At 41.3% G+C, this 19,900-nt stretch overlaps 1 protein-coding gene across 4 annotated transcripts in view; it reads left to right on the forward strand.

Annotated features, from left to right (window-relative positions):
* Positions 1 to 629: 629 nt before the first annotated feature.
* The window catches only part of CTTN (cortactin), a 28,040-nt gene continuing 8,769 nt past the window's right edge, over positions 630 to 19,900 (forward strand). Inside the window, exons 1-13 of one of the 4 annotated variants that reach the window (XM_082318440.1) lie at positions 630 to 742; positions 4,044 to 4,127; positions 4,567 to 4,640; positions 6,011 to 6,140; positions 9,477 to 9,587; positions 10,278 to 10,332; positions 10,858 to 10,968; positions 11,818 to 11,928; positions 12,575 to 12,685; positions 13,933 to 14,043; positions 15,793 to 15,848; positions 16,967 to 17,036; positions 17,580 to 17,728. In XM_082318440.1, coding sequence (XP_082174566.1) covers positions 4,044 to 4,127; positions 4,567 to 4,640; positions 6,011 to 6,140; positions 9,477 to 9,587; positions 10,278 to 10,332; positions 10,858 to 10,968; positions 11,818 to 11,928; positions 12,575 to 12,685; positions 13,933 to 14,043; positions 15,793 to 15,848; positions 16,967 to 17,036; positions 17,580 to 17,728 — 1,173 coding nt within the window. In that variant the 5' untranslated portion in view covers positions 630 to 742. Of the gene's footprint in view, positions 743 to 3,214; positions 4,128 to 4,566; positions 4,641 to 6,010; positions 6,141 to 9,476; positions 9,588 to 10,277; positions 10,333 to 10,857; positions 10,969 to 11,817; positions 11,929 to 12,574; positions 12,686 to 13,932; positions 14,044 to 15,792; positions 15,849 to 16,966; positions 17,037 to 17,579; positions 17,729 to 19,900 lie in introns of those variants that run through there. The other 3 variants (XM_082318439.1, XM_082318441.1, XM_082318442.1) reach the window with 3 other exon arrangements.

Consider the following 19,900-nt stretch of genomic DNA (forward strand, 5'->3'; position numbering starts at 1 on the left):
GTTTTTTGCTAGAAATGTCACTCCTTAGAGTCTGTTTCCCCAGATATAAACAAATATATATATTTTATATATTTATATATCTTAGATTTTTTTATATATATAAAATAAATAGTGGGCAAGGATTAACTCTTGAAGTACTAAGGCTGTGTTTTAAAACCCCATTGTTTTCCTTTTGGCATCTGTTTAATTTAGATAACCCTGTGAACAGCCAAATGTGAACCTTTTGCCCACTGATAAAGAGATGGAAACCCCTCAGGATGGCGTAGTTGCAATTTCCAAAACATGACGGTGCAAAAGTGAGTATTAAGATGCCAAAAAAAAAAAAAAAAAAAAAAAAATGTTCAGAACGATACCGAATCCCCTGTAGGCCTTTTTTAAACTCCTGACGGTGCATTTTTGAAGTAGTAGTGCTTGGTCATCTAATTCTCCCCAGCGATTTTAAGAAATAGGGAAAGGAGCAGCTACAAAATAGGCTTTAAAATAGATGTATATTCCCCCTCCTCTTTTATCTTTTATTTTTTTTAAGCCTGGGCGGTGCTCGCCCCGCGGCGCTGGGGCGGGGCGGGCGGGCGGGCCCCTTCCCACCTGGAGCCGCCCCGCCGTGCGGGAAGAGGAAGTGGGAGCTCGGGAGAAGCGGAAATTGCAGCAGCCGCCGCCGCCAGCCCGGGAAGCGCCGGCGGGGAGCCAGGGCAGCGGCGGCCGGAGGAGGAGGAGGAGGCGGCGGCAGCCGGCGGGCGGCAGCGTAAGGGCGGGGGCGCGGGGGCTTCGCCGTGCCGCTTTGCCCGCTGGCGGAGCGGGGCGGCCCCCCCGCGCCCCCCTTGCCGGCGGCGCGGAGCGACGGGAGAGCCCCGGCGGCGGGGGCCGGCCCGGCTTTGTTGGGCCGGGGAGGGCGGCGGCGGCCCGGCCGGGCGTGCGGCCGTGCCCGGGGTCCCGCCGGGCCGGGGAGGGGGGCGCGGCCTCTGGGCGCAGGCCCGGCCGCCCTGCGGGCCGGTGCGGGGTTCTCCCCGGGCCTCTGCCCGCGCCGCTCCCTGAGGGGGCCGGAGGGCGCTGCCGCCGGGCAGCCGGTGGCTCTGGTGGGGAACGGCCGAGCCAGGCTTACGTGACTCCATCTCTTCCTTTTCTTTTTTTTGTTAAACTCTGTAAAGCTGCCCGTAGCTCAAAGGCCCCAGAGCTGGTAACTGGAAAGAAGAAGAACCATCTGCTGTAGGACTCTCGGGGGGCTCGGAGAAGGCAGTGGTGGTGAGGGGAAAACGGGGTGAGCCGCACCGTGCCCTGCGAAGGTCGGGCCTGAGGTTATCATCGCGTACCCAGAAGAGAGGGGTTTCCCTGCGACGTCCTTTTTCTCTGGTGCCCTGACGGTGCTGCCGGGGGAACGGCAAGCTGCCGGGGCAGGCTGCGGTCCCCAGCAGGTAGCCAGGCCAGGAGGCGTCCACGGTGCCCCCATCGAGCCTTGGCGTAGGCTTAGAGCTGCTGCTTGGGTGTCTGGGCTTCAAGCGTTGGCATCCCCCTTTGTTCCTTCCCGGAGTTTGTCCGTAGGCCCTGGGGAAGAGGGGAGTTCCCAAGGGTGCCGCTGAAGGTGCTGGGTAGGATGCTGTGACCGCTGATTAGTCATAACAGCGGTGAAGAGCAGAGCTGGCCAGATACATTCAAAGCATATATTTAGCCTCAGTTTGCATTTGAACCATAGCGTTTTCTTTTTCCTTCAAAAATTTGACCATGTGAGTCAGTGACTCATAAATAGATCATATCTCTCCACATTCTGCTTTGGAAGAGATGCTAGAATAGCAAGCTGCTGTGGAAACCGGGCTTATTCCTGTTAGCTCCCCACCGGCAGTCGGAGGTCTTGCCTGAGATCCCTTGTTACTAGGCTGCTTTGCTCCCTTTTGTAATTCACTTTAGAGAATGCAGGGTTGAGGTGTGGAAAAATGTTGGCGTTCATGTGCATAATTTAGGAAGAAATGTGGTGGATTCTGGATTTTGTAAGGGCGTGCGTGTGAAATCCTTCTTTCCTTCATTATTGTTTGTGAGAGTTTGAGGAGGAAGCAGAGAAATCTAGACTTAAGGATCTAGCTTTTGTTCTTTTAAATGCCCAAGCACAGCTGAATGCACAAAACAAACAAAAAAAATTTCAAATTAATGCTTGAACAACTTGGGGGAAAAAAGTTGCGTTTCGTCCAACTTAATACATAGAGTAACCATATGTAGATGTACCTGTGCTTCAGCTCTTGTTTAGAAATGGAGTTCAGGTGATTCGCACAGGGTGGTGGAGCATGGAGGGAGCGACCATAGGTTTGCGTTTGGTTGCAAAGTTAGAACTTGGACCCCACGTTGAGTTTCGTTATTGAGCTGGTTTGGTGCTGCTTGCCAATGCTTTTTTTTTTGGTGAGAAATTTGATTTGAAGGCCACATGGCAAACTAAAGAGTAGGAGCACCTGAGACTTGATCGCGTGAGAGAAGCCTTTAGTCAGGATGTTCTAAGGAGAATGATAAAATACCAGTGTACTAAAGGTTTTTATTATAAACGTGTAGTCTTGTAAGTTTTCTGGATATTAAGTAATTTAATAAATGCTAGTTCCTTAATTGCCATAAGAATTTGGAGATGGGAGACCTGAAGAAGCAGAAGGGAAAATGTACTGCTACCGTATCAGGATGTTATCTGCTCTGCTCTTACAGCCTCCTTCCAGGCTGCTTTGCCACCTTGGTGTTTAACCACCAATTTTTCAGTTGCTTTTGTTCTTGTTACCAGTCCTGAAATTTCTGCAGTGCTCCATAAAACTGTCTCGTCGGTTTATTCTGTCAGGCTGTAGAGCAAGCGGTGTTTTTTTTTCTCTGTGCACTTTACCTATGGATTATTAGTTTTGCATTTAAAAGGGAGTTTTCATTCCACCTACTGAATTATGCTTGTGTGAAGGAAATAGTCTGTGGTAATCATCCTTATAATCTATTCTTAATTAGAAAGATAAAGGTAAGTGGACAGAATGATGGTATGTTAAAGAACTGAACTCTAGTGGAATAGTGATGAAGAAAATAAATACTTCCTCTGACTTCTGTACCTGAAAAAGCTGGGAGAACAGAAAGTTTTTTTTGTTCTTTTTGTTTTGCTTTTTATAATTTATTTGTTTTGATTTACCTAGAATAAAGGGCATAAAATACAGCTACTAGGACTAGGCGGGTCAGGTATTCTGCTCACTAGTCACGTTCCAAAGTGTTAATTAAAAGTGTCCAACTTGTTACTCCACCAGGGATAAGGTTTCCAGAAAGTGTGATGCCCAAAATCATTAGCCACTTGTGTTGAATGTTGTTTCTAGATGTTATTGCTTGCCTTTTTATGAGTTTTGCTTCATGCTGTCAGTACACCAGCACTCGCCCTCTGTTTCTCCTGAAAGTCAGACAAGACACTTGAGTTTGTGTACGTATTTCACAAGGGATTATCTGAGAAACCCAGTAACTCTTCTACTCTGTTGTTGCAGGCAGGTGGACTAATGTCTACATTGCATGCAAATTCTTATAGTTCTTTGAGTTTCTTTCATAATGCTGAAACTCATTACGCAACAGAGGAAACATAGGTTATACTGCCTAATAAACAATATCGTGCTCATCATTAGTAATGGCTGGGGAAAAAACCAACTATTCCTATGCCTTAAATATATGCATTGGATCCAGAATTAGTGACAGTCTTCAGAAGTGGATGTTGGTTTGGAGACCTCTTTGAAGAGAAGTCTTTCAGTGCAGTGAATGAAGAAAAGACATATTAATTTGGGCAAGGAAAGACTTCCTTATTCGTTTCGAAATCATGTCAGCGATTGCTCCTAACCTTTTTGCAGTGCCAACAGGAGAACTAAAAGGGGTTTTCAAGCCCGCTTGAGAAGGCAGCCTAGGAGCCAATGGTCAAATCTACTTTCACTGCAAATATAGCCTCTGTTTATGTGGTTAAATAACATACTTTGAGAATTTTGGATTGTGTCTCCATCAACTTATACATAACATACAATGCGTTGACATGTAACGGGAGTGTGACAGTGCTGCTTCTGATGGTGTTGCAGATGTGGAAGGCTACTGCAGGCCACACCATTTCTGTCAATCAGGATGACGGAGCTGATGACTGGGAGACGGATCCTGATTTTGTGGTACGGCTTTTGAATTTTATTGACTCAGCAGAAGTGTGTTACGTAATGCTAGTTAAAGAGTAATTCTTCAGGGCAGGGGCTACGTCTCAGCAAAATGAACTGATAGGAGCAAGTTCCTGGAAGGAGGGAGAATTCAGGGTTTGTGCTTGTGAGTGATTAACAAAACTACCTGGTCTTGGCTGGGTGCTGCAGGGAAGTCTGTACGGAAGAGATTTGTGTCAAGAAGCAGCAGCTTCTTGGGGCTGAATGTGTGCTCCGTGTGTTTCAGCAATGGACAAAGCACAGGGCTTGCAGCAGAAGAGAAGTGAAGGTGGTCTTAACTGCTTTTCTAATTCTTCTGATCTCGCTGACAGCTGAAGGCTTTTGCTGTCAACTCTAAAGTGCAGATAACTAGGAATGTCTTTGGGTTTTTAACTCTTTTTATGTGTGTCCTTTGCAGAATGATGTGAGCGAGAAAGAACAGCGCTGGGGAGCTAAAACTGTGAAGGGATCCGGCCATCAAGAGCACATCAAGTAAAGCAGCTCTCTTTTTAAATGTATTAATAGTCACAATCCCAGGCGACTTTTAATCAACTCACGTTCTCAGTTACTTGTATCTTCATAATTAAAATGAGTCTCTGTAGAAGATTGATTATTTGCCAGATTGCTGGTCTTTCAAATATGTTAGTATCTTCAGATTTGAAATTAAGATCAGAAATGTGGTGCAGGGACTCTTAAATCTTTCTTTGTAACTGGAAATGCTGTTTTTTCCTGCCTTTTTATGTCTGGAAAGTTTCTTTGTTCTGTTTTGGTGCAAGGGCCAATACTGCGAGGGGAGAAGTTTGTGTTGGGTGACCTGAGCAGCTCCAGTTTGGTACTTTAAGGATACATTTGGTCCCTTAATTCTTAGGCTTTGCTTAGAAAACTGCTATCAAACTCATAAAAATTCTGGCAAAGTACCAAATTGAGCCCTCTGGCAGAAAAGCAAATGAATGCATCACGGAGGGCTATGTGAGACAGAAATGATCCATCTTCTGAATCCCGTACTTCTTAGGAAAAGTGGCTAAGACTTAACTTTAAAGCAGTTTCAGGAAATCTGTGATTGTGATGCTCATTTTGGTTTTGCTTGTGTATTGCTGGGACATCAACCCTCGTGGTATAAAGCTAAGAATAAATGTCACCATTGTTGTGAACGGGGAGAGACTGAACTATGCGGCTTAACTCAGGGCTCGATTTTATTCTGCCCTATTTGGAGTGCAGTGGGGACGCCTACTGGCTGAATTACGCCTGAGGAAGCTTTAAACTCAGGTGGGAAGTGTTTTAAGGTACAGATTACCATCTTGATTTGTCCCTCTTGTATGTAGCCTGCACTACCGTAAGTTCAATTCCTGCGTATTGCCAGGGAACACTTGGGGAAGAAGAGGTGCATGTCTCCTTGTTTTGCATTACAGTTGTGTCCAGAATGCTGAGTTAGAATTAGAGTCCTGTTACCATAGGGACTGTATGATAAGAGATGATCCCTATTCTGAAAAGTTGCCATCTAAATAAAAAGCGTTGGAAAGAACTTAAATTAGGACATGAGAAGAAAGTACGTTTCAGACACGTATAAGTTCTAGGTAGTTGATTGTTCAAATAGCAAAATACCCTTCCACGTTAGTCTTAAAACCAATGCTCTCTGGGGTTTTTTTTTTTTTAGACAGTGTTTTACAGTGGAATAAATTTTGTTTCTTAGAATACGAATGAAGTGCTCTGTGCATTGAAAAAATGGAAAGGGCTTGAAAAATACAAGTTCTCCAACTTTTAATTAAGATGATATTTTTATCATCTTTTTATTTTGCATCTTTTTGAAGTTATCTTCTGAAACTTTCGTAGTAAAACTTGCTGCTTAATTACTGTCTTTAAAGTATTCATCAGCTGAGAGAGAACGTATTCCAAGAACACCAGAACCTCAAAGAGAAGGAGCTTGAAACAGGACCAAAAGCTTCCCATGGCTATGGAGGGAAATTTGGCGTTGAACAAGATCGCATGGATAAAGTAAGTATGAGTGCTTTCCTGGGATGGTGATATAAGCCTTGCCTCGCCTTGCCTTGCTGGTTGCCAGCACAACTACGTATGTGAGTTAAGCTTGTTGAAGGTGCAGAGTTGTTCCAACTTTGTTAAGTTTGGAGACGCAGAAGCTCAGATCATGGCATAAGCTATGTACAGCGGTGGCTCATTTTGAGGGCAGAAGCATCACTGTTACAGTGCTCTAACAAGAACACTTGTAACCACTGTTACCCAAATCTGTCAGGCCGTCGTGGTCTGTTCCCTAATTAAATCAAGATGCTCCTACAGAAAGAACTGAACTAAAGTACCTGAAGCATCAGGAACAAGTATTTCAGGTGGCAAATTAGGAATCTGTGAATGATGAGGAGAAGTTCTGGGATGTGCAGTAGCCCTACATGTTTTTGATGCTTGCTCTGTCTTTAGAGCAAGTCTACTTGCTTATGTCCTGGGTGGATTCCCCTGGAGTCAAGATTCAGGTTTCTAAAAGTGTATTTCTAAATTAAGGAAGTACTTCGTGCATTAATAAATCCAGTATTTTTTTTATTTTGATGCTGTGCCACCTCTTTTATATTTTTATATATATATATATATATGTATATATATATGCCAGCATATAGAGGTTGTCAAAGAATGAAGAAAAGGGTGTGCTTCTGCTTTTAAATTAGAGGGCAGCTCTCAAACAGTGGTAAACTGTGAACAGTGACAAGTAATCCAAGTATTGAAAAAATCATTATACTTCAGTCAGATGGTAATGTTTTACATAAGGACTTGATGGCTGTTTCAATTCAGTCTATTAACAAAAGTAGTGATAATTCTTAAGGTAATTCCATTAGCTATGTGATATTGGGCATATCAACTTCTGGCTAGTTTCTTTCATGTACTCTGTTAAAATAAGAGCCAAACTGTTTCCTGAATAAGAATGATTTTCTTTTCTTTCTTTATTTACTTTCTGGGTTTCTACTAATTTGACAGCCTTAAATTTTTGCTGAATTCCTGTATTCCAGAGTAAATTGCTGCATAATTCTCAATGGGCCTTTGAAATAGTCTAACCTAACCTTTGAATATGGGAAAGGAATTGCTGAGCAGATTCAACCATTAGGGCTGTTCTGCTGCTGCATAGCTCTCTAGTGTCAGCAGTTTATCCCTCACTTGTGTCCATGTGAAAAAAGAAAGAAACAAAAGTGAGTAAAGTTTCTTATAGGCCAGAATTAATCATCAGGAAAACATGATGGTCATGCCCATCTGACTGATTCTGATGGCAGGAGACGTTCATAATTTATTTTTTTAATAAAGCTTTCTTCCTTGTAACTATAGTTCTAAAACCTTATCATTGAGATCTCTCCTTCACAGGTATCTGTGGCTCTGTGCAGGTGTGCTGGTATTAAGGCTTGACTCCCCTGAAGTAAATGAGTTGTTGATGCAGCGTTGTTGATGGTGCAGGTTTTTGCTGCATTTAGGACAAAACCTTGGTGCTAACTTAAAATGAACAGTTCCATCATTCGATATGCCAGACCTCCATAACTGATGTAAAATGTAGCAGAGTATTGTGCTGAGGAATTAGGAGGGCGATTTACTCTGAAATACAGATTTCCCAGAAAAATCTTTTTCTAAGTCTTTTCTAAAAAGGAATGTGTTGCAGTGCTTGGGATTTGATGAAATGCAGAAAGTTCTGGTACCACATAAAGAAAACAACATGCTTAAACCTCACCTACCTCAATTGGCATAACAAAAGAGGGATCATGTAAAACCGCACAAAACCTAGGATTTTCAGAGCATGTCTTCCATAAATGTAATGGGTAACGGGAAGAAGAAGGGGAGGTGGGAGCCTTTTCCGTCCCATTTAACACTTATTCTGCTACGGAACACCTGCAAAATGAACAGGAGTATGACTGTTTCAGTCAGGAAAAGAAAGGAGCTTGTATATTGCTTATAAGTTGAGGTAATGTCCTATTATTGACATCCTTATTCTGTTACCTGGCAATTACTTCAGCCATTAGGTGCGGTAATGTTTTGCTTTCCTCAGTGATGGGAATGTTTCCCCCCCCAGCACCTGTAAAAGCCACGTTACTTACGGTTTCTAGACACCTTGTGTCCTCAAATTAATTCACCTTGGTCCAGCTGTCTGCTGCTGGTACGAGATAAGCAGTTTCTCATTCCTCAAAGGTCGGAGCTTGGGGCAGGTGCTTGGAGGGTGCTCTCCTGCAGCCGCAGATGCCGACTGCCCCGCGCACGGGGACTGGTGCTGGAACCTGCGGTGCTGCAGGTGGTGGTGCTGAGTCAGGAGACGTGCTTGTCAGAGGGTGCAGCCTCTCAATCTGGACACGGCTGCGTGCTGCAGGTTATAGGGTCTTCTCTTTCTGCCTCTGACAGGAATTGTGTGCATTTGAGCAACGTATTCAAATGTTAAAGTGGCAAATTGCAAGTTGCTGTGGCCAGTGCTCGGTTTTGGCATTGGACAAGAAAAAAACATTTTTTGGCTATGCTATGCAGCACCCATCAAGGTGCTAGGCTCTAACATTGATTCCAGGATCTAGAAGGGTATCCTAGCACTAGGTTAGTGTAACACTAGCAAACGCTATCTGGATGTACTTTCAGGTGTGTAATTACATATCCTTGTGTCTTACCTGAAGCCAGTGCGATGTAACTGCACCTCGGCTTGCTGTGTTCGAGTTCCAGGGACAGGCTCAAATTGGAGACTGCAGGGCTAGGATGCCTTTGGCCTGGGAGCTCTGTCTTGATGTGGATGCACCGCTTCATGTTGCAGTGCCATTTTGCAAGTGAGGAGAAAGTATAGAGAGACGATACCTAATTTGGATTTATCCTGAAGGTCAGGGTGCCTCCTTAAAAGAATGTCAATGGAAAACCTAGCTGTAGTTGTATTTGGTTGAAGTCTAATATCAGCTAAAACAGATCTGTAGCTATGTGCCTAAATACAAGACTGTGTATTTTATCTGGAACTAATCATTATTTTATATCCTGCATGAATGCCAACAAGATCCCGTCTGTATCTTTCTTGTTTTCATTCCTGTGGTTTTGAAGTAAAAATATAGAGCATAAAACAGTCTTTATAAAATACAGTCATTGCTGTCAGACTCTTTCTTGGCACTTCCCTTGCCAAGGCTGCATTGGTAGCATGGCGACCGTCTTGTAAAGACTTCTCAAGTGAGCAGCAACTTCCAAGGAAGTTAGTTGCAACAGCAGGAGTGGCAGTGATGCATATTTGTAACGAAGCTTATCCTCACGTTACTTGGTTGCAGTGTTTTCTCTTGCATACAGAACTGTATAGAAGTGCTGCCTGTTTCTGAACTTTCCAATTTCTTTTAGTCAGCTGTTGGACATGAATATCAATCCAAGCTTTCTAAGCATTGCTCCCAAGTGGATTCGGTGAAAGGGTTTGGTGGCAAGTTTGGAGTACAAACTGATAGAGTTGACCAGGTAAGCAATTTCATCTTGTACTGCACCTGCTCAGTGTAGTCGAGTTTTTCATTTTGTACGTACAGCTGAAAAATTCCAATATCTTAAAATGCTGGTGTGGTCTGCTCTTCCTGCTGTATTTGAAGTTTAGCAGTAAACTAATACTGACTGTTATGGAGATAAATTTCTGTTTAAAGCAAAACAGAAAAAAGCCCTTATGAGAAATCGAGTTGAGTTGAAAAGAAAACTGAAAAGAGATGTTAAACTATGCCTTTTAGCCAGGCTGTGTTCTTTGATGAGGATAAAATCAGCATGAATGCTACAGAAGGAGGTATTTTGGGGTTGGTTTGTCCTGTATCGCAACATGAGCTACTGGGCAGGATAACTGGCGTCCTGTTCCAAGACCGTGTAACAACCCCTGCATGGAAATGCTGAATTCCTGTTGTACTGAGTTGCTGAGCCTGGCAATGTTGCTAGTACAATTTGCTTTGGCAAGGGATGACAAAAACCCTTGCCATGAATACATGTACTAAATTATCATGTAAATGAGTATGGCCTATAAGTTAATTAGGTATTTTTGCTCCTGATCAAGAAGGTCAGAGCAGTATGGAAAGACACAGGAACTTTCCGTGCTGTTTGTCCACCGAAGCACATGCATTTTTTCTGGTAATATCTAACTCTGTCACACATGCAATTTTATTTCTCTTCCAGTCAGCTGTTGGGTTTGAATATCAGGGGAAAACTGAGAAGCATGCCTCCCAAAAAGGTAAAGTGGTGAGGTGGTTGCCTCTGTAGACACAGGTTTTTTATAAATCATAGACTAGATCTCTGTTCTTTTACTGTTTGTAAAAGACGTTGTTTAGTGAGGGCTCCATGTGCCGTTCTCAATGAATCAAATGTTGAGGGGTTTGGGTGGAAGAGAAGATGAAAAAATTAATTTCAAAGCAATTTCAGGAGTTGATGAGTTTTTAAGACAAGGAAATAGCCTGTCATCTTGAGTCTTACTTTTCTTTTAGAAGTGAGGTTCAATGACATTTTAGAAAGACTGGGAGTTGTTCTTTGCTGTATTGCACCTTGGTGGAAACAGGGAGTAGATTTAAGAGGAACCATCATAAACTACAGGACTGTTGTCCATCTTATTTTCTGTGTTTAAAATTAAACTTCATTTTGTATGCTGAAGAATTATATTTCAGTTCTGAAGTAACTTTTTTTGCTCCTCAATTGCTAGGATATGATGTTTCTATTAAAAGCTTCTTAATTTCATTTTTATTGTGCTTTACTCTCAATGCAGACTACTCAAGTGGTTTTGGTGGAAAATACGGAGTACAGGCTGACAGAGTGGACAAGAGTGCGGTGGGGTTTGATTACCAGGGTAAAACTGAGAAACACGAGTCACAGAAGGGTGAGTAGACACACATGTTGCTGGGTTCATACTCCGATGTAGTAAGCATTCATGATAGGTAGTGTTGTAAAATACTAACTTTTTACATCTGTTGCACTCCTGCTGAAAGTTAACACTGAATAAAAGTTATGTTGCTGAAAACTTTAACTTCTGAAAAAGGAACCTAAAACATAGGTTCTGACTGGTTTTAACTGGTGATCCAACTGCCATTACTTTGAAAGCAGGGCACACAAGTTTGGAGGTTTTTTGCAACTTCTTTTGAAAAGCTGTAGATTAAGACTATAAGCAGTTTAACCGCAACAGAGAAGGGTTTCTGAAAGAATCTGCTGTTTGTAGATTAAAACATTTATCAGAGTTAGTAGTGTTTAGAGTTAATATTGTGTTGCTAATCAGGTTTCCAGGCATATCTGATCAAAAATCGACCATTTTATTGAAAATTGTTGACATTTTTGCCATCTGTTTTCTGTTTATCTCAAAGAAATGTTTGCACTCTAGAAATGCTAAAGTGAAGAAGGGGGTGTTTGTTTAAAAGCATCCAGGCTGTTGCTGACATGGTTTTTGAAGTTCACTTTGCTATAACTGTCTTAAGAATTTTATCAAGGAGTCAAGTAGCAGAATTGCTGATATTGCCCAGCAGTTGAACTGCATATGATGCTATTTTCTTTTCCATCCTGAGAGAATGTATTCTGAAGAATTTATGACTTCAGTGTCTGCAATCGAGATTAACTGGGGATGTCAGTACTTCTTTTAAAACATAACGTAATGTAGCAGGTCTGATTATCACAATTTTTCAAGGTAATGTTTTGTTATTGAACACGTACAAACAAAATTCTTCACTCTTATCTCTAGATTATTCCAAGGGCTTTGGTGGTAAATATGGTGTTGACAAGGACAAAGTGGACAAAAGTGCTGTTGGCTTTGAATATCAAGGCAAAACGGAAAAACATGAATCACAGAAAGGTTTTTATTATCTTATTTAAAAATACTAGTTCAAATCAATCCACCTTTTAAACCTGCAAAAGAATATTTTGTTTGGGTTTTTTTTTTTTTTTTTTGTGGTAAATGTGTGTTTGCCCTTTGTATATGCAGATTTTTATTTCCCATAAATGAAAAGGAAGGCATGTAAACTGTCCCTGAGTTTCACAATCTGATTTCCAAGGGACCTTATGTCCATATGGATGTTATTGAAATAAATTGAAAATAAATATTGGAATAAATATATAATTGCACAGATCTATGGTATTCAGAGGTAATATCAAGTCCTTCATTAGTTATATATCTACGTTGCACATACACATATATGGGTGTGTGTGTGTTAATGGCTTTAGGTGGAAAGTGCATCAAATTCTTCAAATCTCAGAATATTACTGAGTCTGTATGCTGTAATCTTCACTGGATTTGTGGTGCTTCCTTGCATCCTGATCCTAGAGTTACTGAGTGGGTATCCTTCCCCTCTGTTGAAGTAGCGTAGCAGAAGGAAAAAATAGTGTAAGATAGTATCGTTAATGACAGGGCAGCTTATCCCATAACATGTTACTGGTTTTTTGTTAAATACTGTTTACAGTCATAAACTGCAATAATGTTTTCTGAAACTTCATGCATACAGATTATGTAAAGGGGTTTGGAGGCAAGTTTGGAGTGCAGACAGACAGACAAGACAAATGTGCGCTTGGCTGGGATCACCAGGAGAAAGTGCAGCTTCATGAATCCCAGAAAGGTATATCAGTTCACAATTCTTTCCCAGTCTTTCTGACTTCTCTCATTTTGACTTTTCTTTTCCCTGTGTGAACCCTCCTCCCCGGTATCGTTGGCCACAGCCTTACAGTAGCTTACATGAATCTCCTTTTTCTGTGTTTGAATGATTTCTGTGTATTGGTTGTACTGATGTCTGCAAAGCAGGTTTAACACGTCTGATACTGACTCCCTGAAAGTTCAGACTTAGTGATGAGTTCTCAATGGAGAAGCTTTATGAGTCTGCAGGTAGCCTGGATTATTTTTTCCTTTTTCAGTTGAGTTGTGCAAACCACAAATTAGCAATTTCTTTGTACTTTCCACAAATAATCTCCCTTTTCTGGTGTCTGTTATGTAGATCCCTATTTTCATGCAGGGGAAATCTAATATCTAACGCTGTTCTTTCTCATTGCCTGTGAGGTACCTATTCCTATGAAATACTGGTACCCAGAAGAAAAGTGGCAAAATAACGATTGTCCTGAGCCCACTGCCTGTCACCACTCCAACTTAAAGAAATTAATTTTTTTTTTTTTTTTTAAATTAAAGACATTAAAAGTCGTCCTCAGAATATTGTTCTGTTGTATGGTCCAGCAGATTTGTTCTGAGAGGATTACCTGAAGCCCTTTTTTTTGTGAGCTGATTTTATACCTTATTAAAATGGCTGTTCTAAGGCAGCAGTCATAGCTCTTAGCTGAGAGCTTTTCTTCCTCAAGCTGTACGGCAGCAGGAATATTCCTTCTTCCTTTAAACAGTGCTGTGTAGGAATATCTGAAGGATAGTCTATGTGGACCCTATCTTAACACCTCTTTAAAAGTCAGATCTGTAGTGTAGAAATGTTAACCACGCTGATGAAGGAAGCTTATTTTATTCTGTTGTATCCTTTTGTATCTTGTTTTGTTTTGGTGAATATAATATGTGTGTGTGTTTGTGTTCATAATGTTGATCAAATGCAAGTGCATTATGCAGTATGTATGAAAAATGTTGAGAAGTGCTTTTTTCTGTGACTTCAGAATGGTGTTCTTATGTCTGATAAATCACGTTGACCTCTTCTTAATCTCAAGTGGCAACTTCTTTTGAATTTACTCTTACAAAAGTGTATTGAGATTTTTTTTTTCACAATCCCAAATTATTGGTAATTGAGAAATACTGCAAAAAAAATTATTTTCAGTGTCTCTGACTAAACTTCTTTATTTTCCTCCCTTCATTTTAATTTATCACATGTGGCTTTTTCAGACTATAAGAGTGGTTTCGGAGGGAAATTTGGTGTACAGACAGAAAGGCAGGACCCATCTGCTGTGGGGTTTGATTACAAGGAGAAACTAGCCAAGCATGAATCTCAACAAGGCACCGTTTTCACTTGTTACTTTCTTAACAGTGCAGCCACTTCTCACACAGTCTTAAATAGTTGTCTGAGTAGATTGATGCTAGTAATGTGCAGACACTTTCTTGCGCTTCTATTCCTACATGATCTAGCAACATTCTTCCATTTTATTCTTAAAATGTTACTTAAAGCAAGCCTGTATTCAGGAAACAGATATCCAATGTTTAGTTAACAGCTCTACAACATTATGCATTTAGTTAATAGCTATACATACGTGATAATAATGACATTAGTATGTCTAGTATTATTAGTATGATGTTAATGACGTCGTGCTTACCAGTTTTAGAGTTTAAATGTGAAGTTTTGCCTGGACAAATTGGTGGAAAAATATTCAGATAAGGACCATGCATGTAACCGTTAACAAGCAATGGGTTATGGCAAGATCATTTTAAAATGATTGTAGTCTTTAAAACAAGAAGTAGGGAATGTTTGTGGTTCTTGGGTGAGCAAATACTGTTATAATGCTCTCTTTATTCATTGTGAAATAGTTGGGGTACAAACCATGAATTCCTGGTTTTCCGTTATCTTAAAGTGAGAAGTCTGGATCAGGAAAATGTAAGTGTAGTATATTTATTCTGGCTGAAAATACATACAAAGCTGAAGAAAATGAGGTTGTTCATTCTGATAGCAAATATTTTTCTGTGCTACAGTGACACAAATTCAAACTTTTAGAGCGTCAGATGTGCCTTAGCAGAGCCCAAGTACGAACACTAAAATAGCTGGCTAGGGGACCCAAGTGGTTTTGGGGCTGAGAGGAGAAGGAGTAATTGTAATTGTATTCCAGGGACGTATAGGAAAGCCTGTCCACCTACAGAGTCTAAGGGCACATTCCTACAGCTTACTGCCACCAGAAAGAGGTGTTTTTCCAGCCACACACTCTTGCTGCTTCTGTTGTGCTGGCTCTGGTGCTCGTCAGACATTTCTCTGAGTACAACTCACTAGAAAGAGCAGAAAGCTACCCTTTTTAGGGTTGGTTTGTTGCTTTTCCTGTTAATGCCACTAGTGAGTTAAACTATCTTAGAGTATAACAAGTGCTAGAGTCAGCATCAGGTGAGAGTAAGAGCGTGCAGCTCTGGGGTGCTACGGAATAGCATGGCCACCCCATTTCTGTGGTGGTGAGTTGTTGCAGGCTCGTGCTGACTTGTGGAATTGCCTCTTTCCATATGTAGAGCAGGAGTTATTACCAATGACTTTAATGTTCATCAGTTGAGTATCACGACCAAATCCACTGGAATGAGCTATTTGTTATATTTTCCTACCATTCATAGAATTTACCAAGTTAAAGAGAAAAAAACACCTCTGTGGTCACCGAAGACTGGATATCGCTCCTTTGAGCAAAGCAAAATGGCTTAGGTTATATGATTACTGCAGAGGGCTAAGAATTGGTGCTGTGAAAGGCTGTGTTACAGAAGTGATGCATTAGAAGGGCTCATCCCTTATTCCTTGCTTGATACCTTATCAATCCTCAGCTTAATGTTTACTCAGAGAATGCATGTGGCCCACAATCTGTCATCTGCTGGCGTACCTGAAGGCTCTTGCAGTTATGTATCCTTTCTGCATCAAAAAACAAGTTGCATTTTCTTTGGCGGCTGTCACTGTATCTCTGCATGCGGCTGAAATGGCTATTTGCATTTGAAATGGCTATTTGCATTTGGCAGAAAGATAGGAGGGACAAAAAGCTCCCTACTCTAACCTTTTTATCCTGCTTTTAGATTATTCGAAAGGATTTGGTGGGAAGTATGGTGTACAGAAAGATCGGATGGATAAGGTAAGTTGCTTAAAAGACCCGTGACATAAATAGTCTGTAGGGATACAAAATAGTCTGGTTAGATCTGTAGTGTTCAACTCTGTTTCTGGGTACTTCTCCAGTCTAACAGTAGAGTTCTGTGCCTTTCTAAATCTTTATACGTGCAAGTTTATACACACAGAGCTGATGCCAGTTTATACACACATGTATGTGTGTACATATGTGTAGTATATATATATTTAAGTGGGGAAAACTAAAGCATGGAAATGAAAGAATAGCAACATTTATATGAAGGAATGAGAAAATCCATTAATTCCACAATTTCAGTCATGTCTTCTAACAACTAGCTAACGGCTTGTACCTTGAGGATATCCTTTTAGCGAACTGCTTAAAATAGGTGTCTGGTATCTACCAGCTTTGCCTACTTTGATTATCAGGGACCTTCTCTTTAGGAGAATTTGTTTTAGTATTCTGTAACAGTGAAAGATAGGGCAGCTGATACCCCCTTTCTACCTCTCCATTTTTAAATTTAGAAAGCTAGAAGATTAAAAAGTCCTCACTGAGATTTATCTACTGAATAAATTTATTCTCAGCTTTATGTAGGACATTTAAAAGTGAGAAAGTAGAGGAGTTTGAAAGTCAGTAGGATTTTTTTACTTGTGGCTTCAGGACTCAAGACCATTCATTTAAAAAAGAAACCTTGTATTTTGAATACCGTTCTCAAAATACTCCCTCTGTTTTAACAATATCTGCTTCTTTAAGGGAACTGGATGCTTTTACCGTGGTAGAAATCCTGCACAATGTGGATTAGAACAGCAACAGCTAAACAAATGTTTAGGACATTGCCTCATTTTTAGTTCTGATGAGTCATCTGTTCATAAACTGCATTTTTTTAATTAATAGAATTTAATGTGTTTAAATCTGTCCCTGAAGATTAGTTCTTATGTAGTTTGACTTACAGAAAGGATTATTCCATTTGTGGAAGAAAGAATCAAGTGTTGATTCTTCCTGATTTTGTTTTGGTGTTCTGAAAAAAGCCATAGGGGCAATATCACAATAAAACATCACAGATTGAAGCTGTCTGAATGTCTTCATGAATTTGTGTTTTTTACGTGCACTCTTTTTCTCCTTACTGATAGAATGCAGCAACTTTTGAAGATATTGAGAAACCAGCATCAACTTATCAGAAGACCAAGCCAATAGAAGCTGGTAAGGCATTGGCCCCAAATCCTTTCTTTGGCGGTGGTAACGTTCAACAGCCCAGGATATTACTGTTGATGTATAAGTACTGAGTAGGAAGCATGTAGAGGGAACTGCTGTATTTGCAGGTCTCTAGCAACCGCAACTCTCTCTCCTTCCTCCCTTTAAAGGTTGTTTTGGTTCATTGGCTTTTCGTTTGTTTTTTCTTCCTTGAGGGTCATCAGAGTTGAGGAAGGGAGAATAAAAAGCGTCAGAGTGGAGAATAGACTGAGTAGGGGAGCGGAGTGGTGGACACTGTACCATGAAGGAGAGGAGGGAGAAGTGTTGAAGAGGTTTTTATGCAAGAGGGAAGTGGTGCACAAGAGGTTTGGACTTGGAAGGGGAAAGGGAGAAAGAGAGAAGGACTTTCCTGAACGGGCTGTGAGCTCAGAGAGCAGAAAAAAACCCCATGTTCAACCCTAGCACGAATTTGTACCAAAAACTCATTCCAGGCTACCTTTATACAGAGCCGTAAAGAGCAACATTTGACTTTAATTTTTTTAAATGTTACAGTTGCTAATAAAACAAGCAGCATCCGAGCTAACTTTGAAAACCTAGCGAAGGAAAAAGAGCAGGAAGACCGAAGGAAGGCAGAAGCTGAGAGAGCACAAAGAATGGCCAGGGAGAAACAAGAACAGGAGGAGGCTCGAAGGAAACTGGAGGTCAGTAAGAGTCAAATCCCATTTGAGCAGCATGCCTAGTGTGTTTCAATGCAATGCTGGGAGAAAAGAGAATCTTTTCAGAAAAGATACTTTCCTTCTTTCCAGCTAGGTTTTACAGCCCTTTGTGTGTATATGTGTGTTTGCCTGTGTTTGTACCTGTGCTTTACCTGTTTGCGATTCCAGTCATCTATCAACATGCACCATATGTATATCAGACATCAGATAGGGTGATAGGGTAACACTTAATAGTGTGTAAGTTTTTTTATTTAGCCTATGCCAAAATATGTATGCTAGTCTTGAGCACTAACCTCTGCAGTCTGATCTTTTCCTACTGTTGCCTTTTGGTAATGCCAGATTCCCTTGAACATGGAGGTGCTCATAAAGGGAGAGACGTGGTCTCTGAAAGGCCCTATATGAATGCTTGTCCGAGAAGTTTAATACCATGGTGATAGTTGGTGATGCTATTTTTTTGGAATCAGCATTGTGGAAGATGGAGGTGGTATCACCCATTGGTATAGCACATGCCCGTGAGATGAGGGGAAATAGTCTTCCAAATGTTAACTGAATCTTAGTTTGGGAATTAAGAAAATTAGTTCAGCATTGACATGGTTAAAACCTTCATGATTTCTGTGTTACTCACAAGCAAAATAATTCCAGGAAATGTTTAGTCAGAAACTACATCTTGTGTGCTTTATAGAATTTGCATATTTGGTGAAACTCCGCTGCTGCGATGGAAGGACTAGTGCGTTAATTGTAACTTGTCCTTCATGTCTTGTTCATTTGCTTTGTTACACAATGCCTGAGATGCCTTATCATCAGTAATCCTGGGGGCCTGCTGTCTGCAGCTGTATAACCTTTCATGCGAGCTGCTGTAGCAGTGTTTGTCCAGAGCCTCTGTGGCAGTTTCCCTTGTGGTCCCATGCTGTTATTCTGATTTCATGGCCTCACACTTGTAAACTCTGATATTATGACAGGGAGCGGGAAGCAATTGATGCTGGTGTAAGAATAGTCCCTCTTTTCCTGTTCTCCTTCACTGCTTGTTTTACAGATATTAGTTTATACTAGAGAAGAATAAACATAGGACACAAAAAGATAGTAGTCTTAAATTCTGAATAAATGCTACTTAGCTGTACACGTGCCCTGAGACTTAACAGCCAACCAGTATGCAACACTGATGCCAAAACGGCATGCTCCAACTAGTGCTAATAGTGTCCCAAGCAGGGATAACCACTAGGGGGGCTGAGTGGGTGCTGAGGAAAAGTGTATAGGTACCCAAGGAACTGCACAGGAAAAACAGTCATCCTCATCATCTTCATCATTTCCACTTGCTAAGCTGAAGAGACCCTCCCAGAAGAGAATGCTTGTCTGGGACCCTCGTCACTGCTCTTCCTGGCTTGCTATGAGGGAGTTTTGCTATTTCCTTCTTTCTTCTCTCTCTCTTTCTCCTCTTTTGTTTTTATTTTCTGCCAAAAGTATCTTTCATTGTTAGAGCCAATGTATGCCACCAGCTGCAGACCCCACTAATAAATCTTGTTGCATATGGACTTGTCTCAGCATCATCTGTGAGACATCTGGCATCGAAGAAAGACTGTCAGATGGTTTCTCAGATCTGTTTGGTCCTTCGCCTGACAGCAAATGGGGCAGACTCAATGACTGGTTTCTCAGATGTGGTAGATACTTCCCCTTAGCAGGATGCTGCTACAGGATGCCAGGGTGTGGTGTTCATCCCATTCCATCAGTATGGTCTAATTCATCATAAATTTAGACTTGGTGTAAATAATTTGTTTTACAAGTATGAAAAACTAGATGCATGGTAGGCTTACAGTAACCTAGCTCTGATCTTCCTAAACTAAGAAAAATACAGCAGTGAAACTGCACATTACTTCACATTAACTAAGGCTAGCCTAAACCAGCATGCCTGCTCACGGCAGCCCTCTCGAGCCACCTTATTCCTTATGCCAGCAAAGCATCTGTATAGTCACACAAAAGTGGAAAATGAACCCTAACAAATAAAACATCCAGTTAACCCAAATCAGTTTCCCTGCCTGGTTCATTGGTTGGCTTTTCAGCTCTGCTGTTCACAAGTGTGCAGGGCAGCGCTGCTTCTGAAGTAGCTCTGCAGTTTTGCTGTGCTGAAACTGCATGGCTCATGTGTCTCGTGTATAGTTTGAT

The sequence above is a fragment of the Platalea leucorodia genome (genome assembly GCF_965183815.1).
Source record: "Platalea leucorodia genome assembly, chromosome: 7".
Classification (NCBI taxonomy): domain Eukaryota; kingdom Metazoa; phylum Chordata; class Aves; order Pelecaniformes; family Threskiornithidae; genus Platalea; species Platalea leucorodia.